This window comes from Fistularia commersonii, chromosome 29 (assembly GCF_037954325.1).
Source record: "Fistularia commersonii isolate RoL2024-O1a breed Wild chromosome 29, RoL_Fcom_v1.0, whole genome shotgun sequence".
Taxonomy (NCBI): Eukaryota; Metazoa; Chordata; class Actinopteri; order Syngnathiformes; family Fistulariidae; genus Fistularia; species Fistularia commersonii.
The window spans coordinates 4,648,303-4,669,529 of record NC_141312.1 but is presented as its reverse complement, the minus strand read 5'-3'; the positions used below and the strand labels follow the sequence as shown (position 1 = coordinate 4,669,529).

General features: G+C 39.6%; 1 protein-coding gene and 1 non-coding gene across 7 annotated transcripts; both read right to left on the bottom strand.

Moving 5' to 3' along the window:
* Positions 1-110: 110 nt before the first annotated feature.
* Positions 111-182, bottom strand: trnaw-cca (transfer RNA tryptophan (anticodon CCA)). Its single transcript has one exon. It is a non-coding gene; the product is annotated as a tRNA-Trp (tRNA).
* Positions 183-1,117: 935 nt separating this feature from the next.
* Positions 1,118-13,449, bottom strand: arfip2b (ADP-ribosylation factor interacting protein 2b). 6 transcript variants are annotated; one of them, XM_086176915.1, is made up of 10 exons: positions 13,091-13,449; positions 11,524-11,628; positions 8,801-8,857; positions 7,342-7,450; positions 6,726-6,782; positions 5,169-5,284; positions 4,813-5,034; positions 4,556-4,713; positions 4,129-4,303; positions 1,118-3,998 (listed from the first exon to the last, which is right to left on the bottom strand). In XM_086176915.1, exons 2-10 carry the CDS (start codon positions 11,620-11,622, stop codon positions 3,843-3,845), a joined length of 1,149 nt encoding a protein of 382 aa, XP_086033041.1. In that variant the 5' UTR covers positions 11,623-11,628; positions 13,091-13,449; the 3' UTR covers positions 1,118-3,842. The 6 variants fall into 6 exon arrangements, with proteins under 6 accessions (XP_086033041.1, XP_086033042.1, XP_086033043.1 ...); XM_086176916.1 differs by having other exon boundaries at positions 8,825-8,857; XM_086176917.1 differs by lacking the exon at positions 6,726-6,782.
* Between the last annotated feature and the right edge of the window lie 7,778 nt (positions 13,450-21,227).

Below are 21,227 nucleotides of genomic sequence, written 5' to 3'. Positions count from 1 at the left end.
GGGGCGGGGGTAGACAAATGACAAGACGTATTGATTACGACAGTTAATTTTCTTGAATTTGAAACAAATGTTCGACATATCTTCCTACAATGAAGTGAAACGAAAGAAGTTGACCCCGACGTGATTTGAACACGCAACCTTCTGATCTGGAGTCAGACGCGCTACCGTTGCGCCACGAGGTCGTTAGACGGTGTTGATATTCAAACAAATTTTTTTCGCACAAATATAAACATTAGATCGCTGGAATTGTTGGGTTATGGACTTATTTATCTAAACCCTGACAGCACTTCTGTTTTATTGTCTTTATTTATTTACAAATGAAGTATTTTTTATTATTTGCTTATTTATTGTCCTTATCTCATCCATCCTCATCTCATCTATATTTTGTTTATTTTTATTTCATTCCGTATGGACCATCTGGAATCATAGACTGATAAACATAGATGGATGTCAACCTGTCATGTACATTCACGCATCATTGTAAGAATCACTGACATTTACCATATCTCAAATATTCCTTGTGACGCTTTATACTTTTAATTTACAGATTTCATACCATCTTATTCTATATTATAGCTGTAGTTATTGGTTACCTCATATCCCTTCATATCTACTCAATCCTCCCTGCCACCCCCAATGTGTTGATTCTGAATATTTATTTATACTGACCATGAGGAGAAACACATTTACAACATATTAGATTAACTACTTTCCACATTAAAATGTGTAAATTTGCAAAATTTGTATTTTTACAGGATTATGGTGATCTTAGTATATAAAATGTAGTGGTTGAAACATTTGTCAGGATTTCCCATTTTTGACTGTAAATGACAACCTCGGTCAAATCAGAGCAGTTAAGTAGTTAAAAGCTGAAAACACTCTTTAGTTTTCCATAAGCAATTTAAGGTAAATGAAAAATGTTATTGTGCTTAAGGCGTTTAATTAAAGTGAAAAAACTACTGTGAAAATATGTGAATGTCTCCTCATAAACTTGCATTGTTGACTAAAGTGTTCCAGTGAGTAGTTCTTGATTTAACTAAAATATGTTATGTGTACCGTAAAATGAAATATTTAAGTCTGACTGAGTCTAAGAGCCAAAAACCCACAGAGACAATCATTGAAATGTGTACTTTTTAATCTTGTTCCCTTGGGGTAGGGTGGGAGTCAAGGTCTGAGTGAGGAATGAAGGCAGAGAATCACATCAATCCATGACACAACTTCATTTATCATCTTAAATATGTGCAATCATTCATACAGTACAATACACAAGCTCAGCCTAGAAAATAGATTGTACAAATAAAATATCTATTTTTTTTTATAAATCTTAGTTCTCTCTTGGCAACGATCCAACAAACAGCTGCTCGTAAAAGTGACTATAAATATTTGTCACACCTTCTCAAATCACGGGTCTTGCAACCGAAGAGTCCGAAAAGTTATATTGCCATTAATTTTGGTGTTGGGGTTGGGAATTTGAAAGGAGCAGGTTGGGAAGAGGGGTTCATATGTTGACTATATTGCTGAATGGAGGTCAAAAAGACCATAGCCAGAAGCCTCTCATTGAAACAATTCCAGCAGAATAAACCCATTTGACACAATGACATTTAACAAGCCAAACAAAACTCGGCACTCAAATCCCTTTGCATGGTTTTCACCAGGGTATTGATATTTAATATTCTTATTTTCCGTGTTTTTTTGACTGCTCGAATCAACCTCTCTTCCTGAGTCTGCTGTTCCCTGTAGTCCAGAAGCAATACCCCTGACACTGAATTACTGTTATAAACTACTTCACCACTGAGTTATCATCTGTTAACTGCACTTCCACTTGTAATAGCTCTCAGGATTTGAAATGAAACTTCACATTTTGCTCCAGCCAGTATCAAAATAAAATCAGAGCCTGTTAAGCATGGCATTACACCAGACCATGCAAGCTGGAGCACAAAAGCAGAGGGTAAAGCGTGTTCAGATACTTAACCCTCCAAATAATATGTATAACTTCCTGGCATTAAAACACAGACGAGACAAACAGCTGAAGGACCACCACATTAAAAAAATTGAGTACTCATTGAACCAACTGTCCTTTTGCTTACAGGAGACCCATGAGTTAAATGAGATGAGGTAAGCAATAACAACCATGACACTGGATTATCTTCTTTTAACCTTACAGCAGAAAGAAATCCACTTTCCTTTTCCTTTTATGTAGGAAAAGTTATAGAGTATTTACTTCAGATTTGGTCAGAACAATTCATCCCATTATTGTTTTTCATCTACAGAAATTCAATATGATGTAATATCAAAACAAAATGTTTTTGAATAGTGTGATTAGCCTAAGGATTCAACAACAGTTAATAAAATAAATACAGCAAGGCATAGAAAAAATAAAACAAAACAAATGATACATTTTGATTTATGCATATGCATTGTGGCCAAGTCTTGTTGACAAGTGATGATTGTTTGCCATCATGATACCCCATTACTTCAATTACAATTGAAAAAGAAAATAGTGTTATTTCAAATGCAAGCCACTTAGTTACAAGATTTTCTGTTCAAAGATCAGAGTTAGTCATATTAGATTACTAAACTTCAGTGTGTGCGTCAACATATACATATATACTCTAACACATCTCTTCGTGATTCCTGACCTGACCCTGTTTACTTTGCCAACAAACAGCAAATACAGTCATAACGTTTCAGTCATGTATCATTGTGATATGTGTTCCACAAGATGATATCTTAAGCTTCTGTAAACACAGTCGTTTCCTTGATTAAATCATTGACTGAATCCATGAGTTTGATTTCAGAGTCCACCATCCTCAGTCCAGAGACCGAATCTTTCAGTGTCACAGGAATGATAATATTCTCGCTACTTATTCCCCTCGTTGTCTTTGGGTAGTTACAAAAAAAAAAAACAAAACATAGGCAGTGTTCATCATATGATCATTGCATACACCAGTTACAAGAAGTTTTACTTTGCAATTCAAATCTGTAGCAATTCGTGCAACTGTGGTCTAAACGCAGCAGCCAAAACACCAGAATGCACTGCTGAACCCTATTTTGTCCCATTCCATAAAGCACAGGACGTGAGAGCTGACTAAAACAGATTTGTTGAGAGAGAACAAAACAAAGAAAACTAAAAATCAATTACTAATACTCAAAACTGATTTAGAACTTGATCTTAAATGTACACGAATTTATCTAGACATTCCTTTCAGTGTACCATTCAAGCACCCTTTCTATGTCTGAATTTGAATGCCTTACCTTTACTCATTCTGCTCTCATCTCAATTTATACATTAGCTCATAAAGAAAGAGGCACAAAAGGAAAGTGACTGATAAAGGCTGAAAGAGTTGTGTTGTAGCATTTGGTAACATCCGTCTGTCTTACAATGGTTTGCAAGAGCCACTTTGCCCGTTTCCGTCCATCTGCTATTTGACGGTTTGAAGTTTGACTCCGAGAACTGGAGGTTTCCAGTGATGAGTAACACAAGCTCACACAGCAAAGTAGTGTTGAGGGGATCAAGTCAAATACAAGGGAGGAGAGGTCAAGAGTTTCTCAGGGAACAAATCACAAACAGGAAGAAAAAGTAGTCGGGAAAGAGGCACTAAAAGCCCCCTGACTTTTCTTGAAACTGGCCACGTGGCTTCGTTCTGGTTTTATCCTAAACATCAAAAATACCCCACATTTCATCCGTTCACTGCTCCTTCATCTGTCCACATATCCAGGCATATGGTCTGCTTCTTCCTCTCGGTGATCTATAGCTTTCCTTAGTCCTCTATAATTTGGGGGTTTCAACAGCAGGTGGAGGTGGTTGAAAGGGGGCTGCGCGAGGTCTGCAGGGCAACCCCTCATTGCTCCTCTAACCAGGAGGGCTTGTCAGCCCCAGGAGGCTTCAGCTTTATGTTAAACTGCTTCAGCGTCTGCTCCAGTTGCTGCTGATTGCCGGCAAAGTACGCTGAGATGGCATTATGGAAGAGGAGGAGCTGCTTATGCATCACCTTCACCTAAGGGAGAAACAGGGGAGCGTGAAAATCGGCCTGTGTGATCTATCAACTGTCAAACTATGGAAGTTTTGTTTTCCCCCAAAACTCAAGAGGCATGATAAACATCAGGCCGTACTGTAAAAATGCTGACCTTATTCTCCTCCAGGAACTTGAGTTTAATGGTGACGTCTGAGCGGAGGCGTTCATATTTGTCTTTATGGACTTGGTATTGTTGCTGTGCAGCATCTATGCGTGCCATAGCTGCCGTGTCTCTCGGACCCAAACTCAGTTCCTCCAGATCTGACCGGTACGCATCAAATTCCAATCTGGTGACATAAAACACTTAGTGTAAAAAAAACAAAACAAAACGAGAAGAGCTCCCAAAAAGGGAGATCCAAATAAGTGTATACTAAATAATATATGTAAAATCATGACAACATGACATCAACACCGCATCAACATTACCAAAGAAGTTCAGTGCATATAATGATTCCTTAATAATACTTCAATGCTTTAGAAGAATTTTTATTCCTGTGTCTGATGTCAAATTCTAATCAGCAAATTAGGTTTGCTCTTACCTGGCATTTTCATACATCTTGATTGTCATCAAGGTGTCTTCCATGGTCTTATTGATCAGTGTGTTGATGCTGGACACAAAGAAGTTAATTGCCCCAAGGAGGGTCTCCCCATTCTTACACAACAACTTCTGGGTCTCAGCATTGTAGCCAAACTCATCCTGTAATGGTTCGACAAAAGAAATCATTCATGCCATTTTCTGCTCTAAAAATAAGTTAAATCAGCCTTTCAGTGAAATGTATGAATTCTGAGGTCTGACCCGGAGCTCTGGAGATTTCTGACTAAGGTCAGCGAAGGTGTCGCCCAGTGCGTGCTGTGTCTGCACCATGTTGTAGAAGTGGTTGGTCAGTGCTCTGGCCAGTCGCAGCACATTCTCATACTTCCGTTTTGTGTCCCTCAGCACCTCAATCTGGGCTTCCAGCTCCAGGTCCACAGTCCTGGACCCCCGGCCAAAACGCTCAGAGATCATTTGCTTCGTACACTGCCAACATGAAACACAAGGGGTCACGAGGAAAACGACATCCAGGCACAGACTAATGAAAGTCAACCAAAAGTCTCGTTATGGCATCACCGGTAGTTTTACAGTTAATTTAGTCCCCGAATCACATCAAATACCTTGTACGTGTTGAGACCCCATTTCTTCACGGTTTCTAATTTTTCCACAGCCACGCCGCGGGTAGCTTCTTCTGCGGACATTGATGAGCAGCTGCTGCTGTGGTGCATGTTTGATCCTTAAGAGACAAAACCCAAAAGACACAAGAGAACATGGTAAATAACAAACAAAAGGTGAAAAACACTAAAGAAAATGAAAGAGACCCCCGTAAAGAACAGACCTGCTTAATCATGCAGAGAAGAGAAAGCAAGATAAGAGGCAATGGCAATGAAACAAAAGTATCGACAACCTTTCTCTTGCTGGTGATAGATTATCTGTGATGGAAGTATTGACACGTTAAGAGTAACATATTTAAGTCGCTACTAACATGCAGATATCCCCTTTAAGTCCCCCTTTTCCCGAGTACCTTGGTATTCATGTAATTTGCTTTCTCTATGGTGAATGAAAGAGTTGCTTGGGGGAAAGCTACATCGGCTGGCTCTCAGACGCTGGTGTGCGATATTGGGTGGGGGTGAGGTTGTGAATAAAGGGAGGGTTGAGGGAATGGGATTTCGAATTCTGCATTTTTTGGAATCAGGATTGAAAATATTAGTGCTTATTGTTTGGGGCAATAAATACGGAGGTTGAAAAAGCGTGCCCCAAAAAAATGGGATTGGAAAAATACGGGGAAAATTGGTTGAGAAATGTGAGGATGCAATAAAGATAGAAAAGGATTAAAAAGGGAGAGGAGGAGAATTTATCGGAGGGTGTGGTGGAAATTTGGAGAGGGGACAATGACAGACAAGTACCAAGATGAAAAGACAACATTAAGTGATGAGAGAACAATACAGACAAATGAATGAAGATACAGATGAGGCAGACTTCAATTCAACTCCGAATGTCGTGCATCACGAGATAAAGTGAGCTGTCATTATATAATAACCACAACTGAAGAACATGAGAGAAACCACAGGAAATAAGAACTATAATTCTCAATAATTTTCAGTTAAGTCTTCCAGTTATGTTAAGCTTTGCCAAAGATATTTCATAGTTTGCTTTCATGTTGTTGCCCTTGACCAACTATGACTTTAAAAGATCTATTTATTCTTAGAAAACAAAGTGTCTACCCATCAAGCAAAAAAAAAAAAAAAAAAAAAAAAAGCTAGAAGCTAAAAGCTCATCCGAAAAGGACAAGAATAACAACTAATGAAAGAAAATGGAGTGACAACAAAAGCATGCCAATGAAATACGCTGAGGCAGAAATATAAGTGCTGCAATTATCTCCCCTGGAAAGACAGTATTCTAGAACATTAAAAAGGATAGTGGCTGTTCCCTTGCTTTCCAATCCATATCCAGGAGGTATGAGCACCATTCATATAAAGAGCGTCTTTCCAAAATGAGGCATCAATCACACGCTTAAACTTATGTTTAATAGATGGATAGATAAATAAATATCTTTATTGGGAGGGCTTGAACGAAAAACTTACAGCCTAAAAGGTGTTTTGTTAACATACTAGATGTTCTGTGTTGTCACATTTTGGAAAATGGCTCTTTATATTATAAAAAATAATTTGCGCAACCTAATCCTGTTACTGGGATCCTTTTGTTAAAGTCAGCATTGTAATGCACAGCGGGACCTGAGAGAGACAGAGAGAGAGAAAGGCGGTATGACAAAGATTCGGATAGCCTTACATCCAAGAAAAGCGCCCAGAGACAATTATTTCCTCGTGAAATGTCAATGTTGTCTCAGTTCACAGTAATTATCAATATTTGTTTTGCCCAAACTGAATTCCAAATTGAGTTCTTGCTACTGATTCAGTGAGGAAAACACATTTTTTTCTCATTATCAAGGCAATTCTTCCTAATAATTTAAAGACTAATTGTCAGATTATCTTTCATTCATTTTCAAGAATTTCTTGTTCTTAATAGAAAACAAGAATAAAGACATTTTCCTGTAAAACAGAAAATGTTACATGACTTAAAACTGTGCATGATTGAATAGCTCAACATTTTTCAGTATTTCTAGTATTTGTCCTCGCAGTCTACATTTCTAGATGCCTATCTAGCGACTATGTTCAAGCCAAGAATTAGAGAATGATTAACAAGGGAGTCTCAGTAAAAGTGTGCGTGACTTCATTGAAGAACTGAAAAGTGGAGAAGTGGGGCTGCGGTGGCGTGGATTGAGCCTATTTTTACCTTTGATTGAGCTGGTGGGGATGATGCCTTCCGCTGTTCCTCCGTAACCCCCTGACACGATGCTAGTCTCATTGAGGTTGGGACCAGATACCATCACCTGCTGCAGGTCCTGCAAGGGTTGAATTGTCAAATACACAAGGCGGGTAAGAGGAACAAAAGAAGAGATAGAGTTTACGGTGGATGCAGGTGGGGTTAAAGGAGATTTAAAACGAGAGCGCAAAATTACAACAATGTAGGTTAAAGTTTTATTCACTAGAGGGAGACAAACACTACAATGTTAGCGATGTTAGTTAGTTCACACGATTGTAAAACGTCGTCTGGCCGACTTATCTAGATGTATGCAAAAAAAACTAAGTGCAAACGACAGAAAATACTCCTGAGTCGTTCTCAGCCAATAATTAACCCAGCTACTACCCAACAACATATTCCTCCCACGGAGCTGAAGCACACCAGTGACTACCGTGGTCTTTGCTGCATAAAACTGCTAAGGACACTAGTTAAAAATACAATCATGAGGATTGTGTGAGGTTCGGTGATTCTATCGCTTTTGTTTTTTAGCATCAAAAAAATGTCTAACTTTGTGTGGAGGCCAGATTACTACAATAGTTTTTATACACCTGCTGCTAAAACCGCACAGCAACCGTGAAGGGAAGTCTCCAAATGTGCATCGTAAAATGTAACCATGGGCAACATATAGACACTCCCTCGGCTAGGCCTCAGCAGTAAGACTGTGATAAGAAAGCTGTTGAGGAATTCTCCAGAGAGAGGGAGCAGTTTCCTTTTTAGAAATCAATGCAAATTTGATAGTATCAAAAGGAAGAGGAAAAAAATGTAGCTGTAACTTGTGCTGTGTGGGTCTCGTGTTTTGTCAGAAACCATCCTCAGAGGGAGAGGTCTGAAGCTGATTATCCTATTTTTACAAATCTATCAGGAGCACTCTGTTTGTCAGGTTTTTTCTTAGCTGCGAGCATACTCTTTGCCATCGCCGCAGAAAATTCCCTACATACAGCAAGAAAAGCCAATTCGATATTAGGGTTACAGCATTAGTATGACATGATGATTATTAGTATAAACGTCTACTACAATCAGTAAATTACACCCTTTATCAGCAGAATAATCACGCATCAAAATCTTTATTATATTAGTTGAGAGACGGCACACGCAAGCCAGTTTTGAAATGGAGGAAGAATTTTCAACTTGTTTTGTTACAACCCAGACCCAAGTGTTACGTGAAATTATTCTGAGGAACAATACTTGAAACCGCCACAGTGAGTAGGAGCCAACAGAGCGCTGATACAGTTGCAGAGCGGTTTGCATGAAAAATGGATATGACATAATTTAGCGAAATAAACCAAGGTAATGAGGCAATGTAATGCAGTATGATGTCAAACTCCTGAACAGTACTAGGATACACACACATACAGAAATCCACACATAAATGCACAAATGGCCAGCTCACCCTGGTGCCTCTGGAGCTCCCTACCTTCTCATCTAAGCTCCACTGAATCTTTACAGCCTGCACAGAGATGGAGGGAGGGGGGAATCGACAAACACAAAAACAACAAAAAAGAAGATACATTCAGAAAAGAAAATAAGACAAAAAGAAAAATCCATGACTGAAATCATTTAAGAAGAAAAAAAAATAGAATGATTTAAAACGTGACCAGAAATTAAACCAAGAATACAGAGATACCACTTGTGATGGGGAGCAGTGATGACAAATAAGGCTGGACAAGGTGGTCAAAAATGTATACTTCAGCAACAGTTTCAAACATACACGGAAACTTTATATCACACTTAATTGATTTTTCATTTTGACAATAGCAATTCTCCCAAGACGGCAAAGTATTGGTTGGCATCTGCATGTCTATTCATAAATGAATAGACATTTTAAAAAAAGGAAAGACAGAAAGGAGTACAACAGAGATGTTGTATTTCCAATACTGTGTCACAAAAGCTTACTTTCTTTGAATATTTGAGAATTGCTAACGTTCCAGGATTATTTGACCTGTACTAAGTTTTACCCTTTATTAAGTCTCAGGTTAGGTCTAGTCTAATTCGATGTTAGTAATCGTAATCATGTCTGACTATCTTGAATAATTAAATGGGTGGAAAGACGGCTGTAGCAACAATTACCAAAGTGGACTTTATGTAGTGAACAATGAATCAGATACAAATTGTATCTCTCTAAGTGATCTAAAATAAAGCATGTGGCCCACCCATTAGCTGAATTGACTTATCAAAATATAGAAAAGGCCAGTTTTTGAACAAAGAAGGCTTAAAGTCTTTAAAAAAATCTGAAGTGATCATATTGTAACGATAAGACAGACTTAGAAATCTTATATTGGACTATCAGGCAGTGAATAATTTGGAGCAATATGTTGTTTTGGCTTGGATCACTGTTTGTGGTTATGTTACGCAATGTTCTTTTACCCACCAATCGTCTCAATATTCATGACCAAGACTGACTGCAGGTGCACCTAAACCAAGTGCTGCTTAACAGATATTAATCTGATTTTACGGGGGTTTCACCCAAGGATACAGCGTCGCCACTGCCATACAAAATGCAGTATTGCTATGACAGGTGGTTAATATTCAGTAGCAAACTGAATGATTCAACAGGTGTTTGTTTTACCGTTAAAGCTTGTTCAAATTGTAGAACTTGCTTTCATGACATGAGTGGAACCACAGTTTGGTTAGCAAATAGCACAGTTTCTGGCAGTCTTTCTTCCAGGATCTTAAGTCTGTTTGCCCGGTAAGGTGTGCCTTGGGACGCAGGAAATACACAACCTGTTTCACATAACATGCTCTCAAGCCTCACTGCTGCTTAAACATTAACAACTGAGTTAGCGGGCAGCCCCACCAAAAGAGCAACAAGGATGATTTCTTATCACTCCGGTTAAAAAAAAAATCCTTGTTTTCACGTTCATGCATAAAGCAGATGGCTGCACCGAGAACTGCATCACATATTTCAGATGTAACTCATTTATCACATCACCAATGCAATCCAAGGTCCCTTTGAATACAGGGGAAATTATCCATCAAAAAAAATTGTGAAGTAGGAAAAAATGTAACAAAACATAAAGACACAAACATCAACAAACAAATGGATGTTAAAATGAAGGCAAGACCAGGTAGGGTCTTTGCTTTCGTATGAAGTAAGGAAATCAGCACTTAAAAGTCTTTGCCTCTCAGGTAATTTGCGCTACTGTTGAAAGACGACAGGAAGCCAGGTGACCTGCTAATGGGAACATGAGGAGCCCGACAGCAGATCTGCTGCTAAGATCCCTCAGTCACAGCCAGGCAAGAGTCACAACAAGAGCTTCTGCCAGTAGTTGATTGGTAATACTTCAATCCAGGCAGGGTGTACTGTTTGAGATCACAACATGGAACTTGAGCATACTTTAAAAAAAAGTTAAGAATGATGATCCTGAGCTGCTGGAAACAGGTTACATTAGGACCTGCCCATTTGTATAACAATGAGTAATAGGGCCATTGAAAATACTGTTTAATTCCTTCCATGTCTGTTGTGAATTTGCGTGTCTTAAAAGTTGTATTTTAATGATTGCAAGATCAGCTCAGTCTCTCTACTGATGCCATGATAGCTAAGTTCAATATCCACATTTAGATATGTCAACAGCAAACAGCAATGTCGGTTACATTGTGATAAACCTAAAGCAAGAACCCCATCGGAGTGAGGACCTCATTTTTTGTCAACTGAATGATTCCAACTCCAGGGTTTTATAGATCGTCAATTCTAACCAATAGCTGTAATTTCCTGAAGATAAAACCTCAGTTATAGCACAAACTTATAGGAGGGTAAATGACAATTTTTCCTAAAAAAAAGGATGTGTAAACTTCAACTTACTGTACCAGAGCCAATCATTTCAAAGAATTTAAAAGAAACCTTGTTTAAGTAATGAGTCTGAGAAAAATTGAAAAGAATGGCTTTTCTTTGTAAAAACAGCAAACTGTCCTCCCCGTACCCTCTGTTATTTACGGCTGTTTGCCTTTGAGTATGCAAATTTTATGCTGTCGGTTTAGGACTGGAAGTAGGTTAATGCAGAGGGTGCATATTTGTTTGTTGTGCCACTGCTTTAAATAGCAAAATGCAAAGAAAAAGCAGGACCTCATTATCTTTTACATCGTTAACTGTTTTCTGATGCAGTAGCTGTGACCCACCTGTTCAAGGCTGTCATCTTCTGGAAGTGTCCCTGTGTCACCATTACTGTTGATTGGAATTTCCATTGTGGCAGCTTTACTCATAAGGCTGTCTGTCATAATGCACTGCACAAAGAAAGAGAATTTAAAAGACAATCTATGGATATAATACACGAAAGGTCAGGATAGAAAGGGGTTGAGTTGTAAATCATGATACAAAAAGATGGGACTAAACAGCTTTGTCAAAAAAAGCAAAATCATTAGGTAGATGAGTGAATAATGCTATAAAAATGAAGAGGTGGTTATCAAAGACCAAGGCTACCATTCAGTATAAAAACAACACCCTAATAAAAGCCCAATGCACTACAATCAGCTGTCTTGCTGAAGTGGCTCCGCTATTCTGCAGATCAATTACAGGGCCATATCTCAGCAGCACCTATTCCCTTCAAAGCTGACAAGAGGGTTACTGCAAAATATCTATATCATTATTATTTTACAGTCTACACAGATCTGTTTGGTTGTCAAACTGACATTCCTTGAAGATACCTGCAAACAATTGCAAAGACACTGGGGGACATGAATGTATTCACAGCTTAATGAATTCAGTTCTGCAAACACCCATGAATGGTCTTGGTCCTGTGTGTATCTTTGTGTGACCGTGTGTGTCCGTGTGTGTCCGTGTGTGTGTGTGTGTGTGTGTGTGTGTGTGTGTGTGGGTGTGTGTGTGTGTGTGTGTGTGTGTACGAACGCACAAGATACAAAGAAAGCCCCACAGGTTTTTTGCAACTCAAAGGTGGGGGTTAGTTGACTTTGACACACAAAGATGGCTGAATGATACAAAACCCTGGGTTTTAAATTCTACAGTATATTATTGGTATATGAAAATAAGAGCTCTGAAAGTCACCGATTTAACACTAACTTAAATTATTTTATCATGGACAAGACACATGATCTGACTTGTCTTTTGTGTTAAGAAGTGACACTCATCTTCACCCGAGAAGATAAGAACTACTACTCTGGACGCCTGCAGTTATGCACAATGGGCAAACATATGTTAGTACGAAGTGGGATCACGATCTGACAATAATGGTATAATGCAACGAAGGGAAAATAGTAACAACAACAAAAACAAACAAACAAACAAACAAACAAGGAATAGGCTGTAACATGAACAAGTCAAGCATATCAGTTTAAAGTACGATTTTTCCACGTTTCCATGAGGGAAAACACGGCCGGGGGCCATGACAGGTGCGGCAGCACAGGTGTTCCCCCCCCCCCCTGCAGGTAGCGTTAGCATGCAGGGCTCCTGTGAGCTCAGCAATCACGAACAACAAGAAATATATATAATTATCTTGATTTGATGAAGAGGGATATTAGACATGAGCAATTTTGAGCTCGACATTAAACGCTTTCCTCTAAAAGGCCTGCTTTCCAGTCCGAACGAGCGGCGGAGCCAGATGCCCGGGAGGGTAAACAACGCAATGCCTTCGATCTGCGTACGTGACGGGTCAAAGAAGTGGAAAACGTCCAATCCAGAACCGAAAGCGACAGAATGGACCGGTTTCCGAAACAGCGGCTGCCGTCTTACCGGTGTGCCTGGTCCCGTCGTGAAAACAGAGCTGCTCGGCGGGCTAGCGGGGAAGCTAATAACAGGCTAGCGTCTGTCTGTTCATCCCAAAACACGCGCGACTTAACGGACGCTTTTTTTTAACCGCCCTCGAAGAAAAAATAAAATAAAAAACAACAACGACGAGGCGTTCTTAGTGAGAATATTTTGATGACATAGTCGGTCAAAGTATTATTTTCTGTGTCTAGCTTCGGGGGGGTTGGGGGCTTCGTAAATAGACTCAGCCTTCTTCAATGAAGCCCGTGGAAACGCTTTACGGAACTGACGACATGCTAAAATTGGTTTGGCAGACGCCGAGCTACAAACTGCGCCGTACAAAGATTGTCTATTCACAGTAAAATGTGCCACTTTGTCACTAAACATGGCGTTGAAATGGAATTTAAAATCTCCTGATTCACACATGGTAGTATGTGACTGTCTCTGTATCATCCTTTCATCAAAATTATATAAATAAATTGAAAGAAACACACATCGACTGACAGTAGAAGGTCATGCTACGGCTAATTGTTGCATATGCACACAATCGTGTTTTCTGTTGCATTTGTTTTATTTTGTGTTCATGAATTTAATTACTTTTTGTAGGGAATATCTATCTATCTATCTATCTATCTATCTATCTATCTATCTATCTATCTATCTATCTATCTATCTATCTATCTATCTATCTCTGAACATCTATAAGACATAGAAAGACAAAGAAAGACCTCTAGAAATACATTTTTTGTTCATCTGCCACATTTTCCCTTCGGTAACACACTCTGCATCATCCATGCAGGATCAGTAGTTTATCCAGACTTAAACGTAAACGATTTATATTTTATTTAGTATCAACATCCGTCCGTCGAGCTGTTGAAATATATTTAGTGTAGTTGAAAATATGAAAGAGTGACATATCTTGATGTTCAATCGCCTTTGCCACGCTGTGTTTTTTGGACGCATCCTGCAGGAGACGTGGCTCAGCCGGAATATGTGATTTCATCGAGTTTATTTTAGTTTCAGTTAGTTATTGCGTTTTTAATCCCACCTCATTCAGTCTCTCCAGTATCCTCTAGTTGCACACAAGACTTTTTAACCTGGCTTTCAGGACAGCATGATCACCTGTCATTTTTGAGTTGATAATGATGAACTAAAATGAGTTTCATGTTGTTTTTTTTTTTGCAAAAAATAACATGTGGGAAAATGTATGCATATTCATTGGAACATAGGTTTGTGGGGGTTCTCAGTCATCCAGGTCATGGTGAAATCTTCTTGTCGCTGCATCTGGACTTGAATTTCTTCACTTAAAGACGTTTCACCCCCTCATACGAGAGGCTTCTTCAGTTCTAATGGAAAACTCCCAAAGTCCAGTTGCCACGACAAGAAGATTTTGACAAGAATTGGCACATAGGGGTTACCTGGGAGGTAATTTTATTGATTTCATCATCCACTCAGTTTTACTCGGCCTGGTGACCAATTTAATTCACCACTTCTTTTATTAGAACGTCATGGTCTGGTTAAAAAGTTTCGATATGATGTACTGCTCCAAAACCAGAATGTCATTTATTGGTTGTGATGGATGTGATCAGATATTAGGAGACCTGACTGACTGATAATGGATATATCTCACCTCCGGCCCAACATCAACTCAGATTAACGCGCGTCTCCGAGCAGGCCGGGCCAACCATAATGGACGGATGGATTGACGGACTGATAGATGAGGAGACCTGGGAGAGAAAAACGTTTTACAAAATCTCAGAAAAACAAACGGAATAATGTCAATCTCTGGAACGGTCGTTGGATGCGATGGATACTTTAAAGAGCCAATGCAAGTATGGCGAAGCTGAAATGCTTTGCTGGAGAAAGGGTCCTGTGGGTGTGCTCCTAAGCAAAACAGATTTGAGGTATTTGAGTGTCACTCAGGTGGAGGTCTGCCTCGTCTCTCGGCAGTGAAGGCTAAGAATTTTCTGGGTCGGTCGGGGCAACAAGTGGAACTCAAGTTCATTGAATGAATTTTTTAGTTCCATGCACCAGTGGATTCGCAAACGCATGAGCTCGGCTTTTTCCCCTCAGTGGTAGTTCTATCATTTACTGGAGACGAACTTTCCCAGAAGGAAAGCGCTTTAACATTGTGAAAATGTTTTTTAAGGGTCAGAACGCCAGTTTGATCTCTTTGGTATTATAACACTTGGAAAGCCAAGAAGATCATATGATAGTCATTTATTATAATTCTTTTTTTTTTTTGTCCTTAGAGCACAGTCTCCTTGGACATTTCAGTTCTGGAGGTCTTAATCTGGAATCTGAATCTGTCAAAGCTTTTTGGCTTCATGCACTACTAAGCACCTTCCTTCAAAATTAATGGGGAGCCAACTCAGATGATTTCAGTTTTCCTAACCGCATACTACAAACCTCCACTTAAAAGATATGGCTTGTAAAAAGCCTCATAAAATGTGAGTTAAAATGTCCATTATGGATTAGAGGGGCTGTGATTCTACTAGTCCAGTTTCTTTAAACGGGATGTCAAAGAATATAATGAAAATTCAATTTTCTCATTTATGTCAATTGGTAAATAATCAAAGAATGCAAAATCACATTGCAGAAATACACAATTGCTTTGAAATCAAACATAATGCTCGCATTCGTCAAACTAATCAACAGCCGCCAGTATCCATACCTTTATGTTTATATGTGTTTTTATGTGTTTGACCGCTCATTGCTACTCAGGGAAATATGCAACATTAGCAAGATGATGCAAACATGAGAAACTGCCTATTCTCCTTTTATATGCCAGGATTTTGGAAAGTATTAAGAGAAAGTTTTTGATCCCAGAATTAGTTGGCAACCACATTCAGTGAGTTTTCCCGTACAGACAGTATTTACTGGAATAGGGAGAGTTTATTCCTTACTCAGTGATTAGTGTGCAGACGTACCTGTTGACTCATATCGAGTCCCCTGCCAACATAGGAATAGTAAGAAGAAGACAATCTGAGAATAACAGGTAAAATGTGTTGCATTTTCCCACTTGTGCTTGTTTTGCATTGCGTCGTGTGCACCGCACACTTTCTAAAACAAACATAATCCATTCTTTACCAAAAATGTCCTCTTGATGGCACCAAAACCTTTACTTGAAAAATTTTAAAATACATTTATGCTAACCAGTTTTCATATGCATGAGATTCTAATAGAAACTCAGACAAAAAATAATGTCAGCAGCTGAAAAAGCACATTTTTAATCCTGTTCTTCCTGTAGGCACAGATTATGCAGCCACACATCTTTCCTGCTTTGTTGATCTGTTGGATGACTAACCGATTATTCAGATCCACTTGAAATAATCTGCTGATTTGACAGAAGGGATATCGTGAACAGGACACCTAAAGAATGTGCTAAGTACAGGACTTGAGCACAGTCATTTATATTTTTTCCAAATACCCCACTTCCCTTAATTTTTTTGTTTGTCAGATAATCAGAAACTTTCCTCCCGCCCTTATTTAAGGGATATCTGACCTCACTTTGTACCCAACTAAAATAGTAATATGGACAAATATCTGCGAAGAAGCATGACGGTAACACCCGTCTTTCATATGGATTTTTAAGTCCACATCGGGGGTTGAATATATATTGTTTGACCTCTCAGCTACTGGACGCAGCGGGTTTCAATTTTATAAAGCAACAAAAAAGTTCAAAAAAAGTCACCCTCATCTGTTCTGCATCAAGAGCAACAAAAACACGTGGTCGTGCCCTGAGGTGTGCAGGGCTTCTGCCTGAGCCACTCCCAATTCACCACAGGTAAATATAAAAACTGTTCAAAGTTTAGTTTTAAGCTGCTGTATCAGCTTTAGGTATTTTGAAGTTCAGGGGAGACATTAGCTCAAATTGTCTGCGTTTTTTTTATGAAGAAAATAGGAGGGTGATACTGAAAAAGCATAAAGAAAAAGCATACACAGCAGAATCAGTTTGACAACTTTAGACACACAGATAATGGTATTTAAATAGACACATTGAAAAATACTATGCATGCAACCAATCTGCATATACTATATATTGTCAATTGATAAAATAATAACAGAATATTATCTGAAGTGAGTGTAAATGTGAAGATTTTTTTAACAAATATCATTACAGTTCGGAGGCAAATTTCAAAAACTTCAGTTTCTCATTTTAATTGCTCTGTGAGCTAAGCAGCGCTAACAGACGTCCCCAGTGGCCAGCAAAGTCTGAAGTGTACTGCAATCCACATTGTCTCACAGATGCTAAAACAGGTGAGATGTCTATGGATAAAGGAGGCAGCTGGAAATCTGAAATCATTTCAGCTTGCAAAAATTCTATGCGCAGCTGAGCTCCATGAGGATGACCGCTACCTGGCTCAAACACAAAAACATTTACAGTGTCAAAGACCACAATAATCAGACATTTACAGCACTGTTACATCCAGAGCCTCTTCCAACTACAATGACATCTTTGCAGGTGTGTTACATATGAGCAAAGTGTAGACTTGACTTAGTATGCCTATTTATAATTTCAGCAAAGTATGAATGAATAAAACACTTTATATAGACAGTCAAAATGTTATGCTCTACTTGAAATAAAGTTTTATAATTGATGACCCTGTGCATTTCCTCTTATGACGCATTTTTGAGCAGCTGTAACCGCACTGCCTCGGGCGGAAGATGAGTTTCCCTTTCAAGTTTCCCCGGAAATCAGTGTCAGTATTTCGTTCAAAAAGCCAGCGGTGAATCATTGGGCGCTTATCTTGATGTATGTGGGAGATTTCACTTCTGTTGGTTTTGCCATGAGAAAACAACTCCTAAAGAGGATTTTCCGTGATGTCGGAAACATTCATTGTTGCCAGATATGTTATTAATGCTTCTTGCATAAATATTCATCTACTATCTATGCTGCTTGTTCTGCAATCAGGGTCAAAGGGGGGCCTATCCCAGCTGGCACTGGGCTAGAGGCGGGATACACCCTGGATCTATCACGGAGCCACATGTACTGGCGAGACGTGCAACCATTCACTTTCTCATTCACACATCTGGGCAATTTAGGGTCTCCAATGAAACTACGGCATGTTTTTGGACTGTGTGAGGTAACTAAGGGGGAAACCCACACAGACATGAGGAGAGCATGGAGAAATAAAAAGGAAAAAAAAGACAGAAAGAAAGAAAGGCCCCCACTTGTCGGAATCAAACCAGAAACCTTCTTGTGAGATGGAAGCACTTATTACTGTGCAGTCCTATATATATATATATATATATATATATATATATATATATATATATATAATTCATTTATTGACTGATATTTTTGAATAAGGCTCTTGTAGAACACACACATTCACATGCTCGCATACACACAGACAAAGGCACACAGAGAGTCCGAGATCACACATATTGGACTTAGTCACTACAATTTGTGTTTTACAGCCGCGTTTGTTCCTGAATCTGCCGGTTTGAAGTCTAGGTCACGTCCTGCGTCTAAACACCGCACGAGCAGGAGGTGGAATCGAATTTACCCCTTTTGCCTCAACGCCGCCACAAGCGCACATACGGCAATGAGTGAGAGGCCTGCCCACACACACACACACACACACACACACACACACACACACACACACACACGCACACACACTAAAGAGGGCAAAAGCCACATCAAAGTGAGCAGCTAATCCTGCCAGGAAAGGGGATCCACAAGCCTAATCATGAAAGGAGAGAGAAAATGCATATGAAATTAGAAAAGAAAAAAAAAAACGCATTATCTAAACATTTGCAACAGAGCAAGCTAATCAGCGGTTAATGGGAGTCAAGAGTTTTCTTGTAAACTTTATTTTTCTCTGAGGCGATATTTTAAGAAAGCGTGAAAGCGATTTCTCTTTAATTACGTTCATTCAATAGGCTCCTCAATCAGATTAGTGAACCAATGGTGGAAGCACCTCGAGGGAAGCGAAAAGTAAAGCAAGATTTACAGGCAAAAGCAAACGTGATCACTCAGGTCCTCAAAAGCGCATTTTTGTAAAAATTAACTTAATATACACTTCCAGATGCTTCTGCATAATGTACATATGTACACGGTTAAGATAAAAGATACCATCAACAAAGACATTGCACGGATTTTTCAAAACCTTGAACCACTGGGTTATTTTCCAAACCAATATTTCAGTCTATTGGTTAGGAGCTTTGAGGACCTCCAACATATTGTATATTCTGAAAAATCCCCCAAATGGAGGAAGGCAAAGGGCTCAAAAGGCACGGGTTTGATCTCTTTGTATGTTTCGGCGTTCTCCGAAACGGTTCTCACGAAACCGTCGTTTTTGCAGCGAGCCTGAAAGACCCCAGGCTAACCTCAGCGCTTTCAGGGTGTACGAGCGCTGTGGGATCAAACCTCCCGAGCGTTTAAGGTGGAGCCGGGCCACCACTTGGTGGAGCTGTGGTAGTGAAGGACAGTGGTGTCGTCACGCAGGCATCTGCTCGAAGACTCAAGTTCTCACTTGGTTTATAAGGGAGTTACATCCAGTAAACCTCTACCTTTGAGAGAGAAGACATGTGAAAACACTCTCAAACAACTTTTGTTGTACCAACCAGAAGGGATGAAGGGACCTTCAAACTGAATCTCCCTTATTATTATGGGCGAAACCACACTTTTTCCACACACACTCACAGAGCAGTCATCAGGGCTTTGTCCGTGGTCTGTGCTCTGTTGGAGTTCTCTGGTGACACATTGGGCCAGAAATCCACCGGGCCAACCGCACAGCCCCGAGTCCACTCTGGTGAGGTTCCATGACACTCGTGGTACAAAATGCACAGAGGACAGAAATAGGAGAGTTGCATGCTTGACTCGGGTACTTTCTGGTGAAGAGGGAGTTCCTGAAAACTCTGCAACACTAATGCATCGCTACGCCCAAATTATAGACCAATAATGGCTGAGAATAAGCGAATTATCAGCTGGATATGTATACGTTTGTAACTATGCTTGTGAATTTTTCGAACGCTTTTGGAAAATTAGAAATGTGCGCTCCGACTGGATTACTGCCACGCAGGAGAGACTTGACGAATATGTGAATGAAAACATTGGCAATTACCATTTTCCCTTCCTAATGCAGCTGTACTATACTTCTTTGTCCTACTTCGAGACACATCGTTAGTCAGTTATGATGGCAAACAAAGCCAATGACACAGTTATATTATTCTATTAATATTTCTTCCGCTGATCAGCTGGTCTGGCGATAAATCCAATCTGTTGAAAGTTGCTTTCCATCTACGCTGTGTCGTCTCACCAGCATTCTGGCCCTGTAGAACAATGAGCTTAACTATGATGGTGTTATACAAATATGTTCATATGAGATTATTTTGCAATGTCTGCACATGAAATGCCTTGAATGTAATGGTATGTCCAAAACCAGTTCTTACCAAATTGTTTAAATGACTCATCTTAAAAAATGAACACGAAGCGGCATTTACTCAACAGAGTCATTCAGGGTTTCATACATTATCTGTACTGTTTATCCTGGACAAAGGATCATGGGTTAACTCCGTGCAGACGACGTAATCTCACACTGCAGCCAATAATTTATGTACAATCTAAATTGTATCCACTATTACGAATGTGATGTCTTCTTATTAGCCTCAGAGCACCGAAGGTCCAAATCACACGCGGGTCAAGTTAAATGCGTCTGCTGTTGACGCCGCATGTATCGTGCAGAATAAACCACATTTATCTCCATAGATAGATACATTAATGGTTGAAAAAAGAAACATAGATAAAGGAAGGAACACTTGCCTGGCTCCGTGATATGGAAGAGCCATGCCCGCCAAAATACATCATTTCTATCACTCCCTTCACCTCCCCAGCCCCCGTGTACCTCCAGCCATAACAACAGTGCAGCAGTCCAGATGTGCAGGACTCAGAGGTGCAGAGAGACCATATCCAGCCCCTGGAGGTTCCTGCATCCATTTGGTCCTCATGTTTCTGACTGAACTGTGAGGTGAAAGTATCAAACTCCATGTGACTGGGGAATTATTTATGTTGTGTGCCCCCCCCCCAACATTAAACTCGCATTTACACATTCACAATAAATTCAATATAAAATATTGTTCATGTAGCGATGAAATGATTTGGTAAAGCATG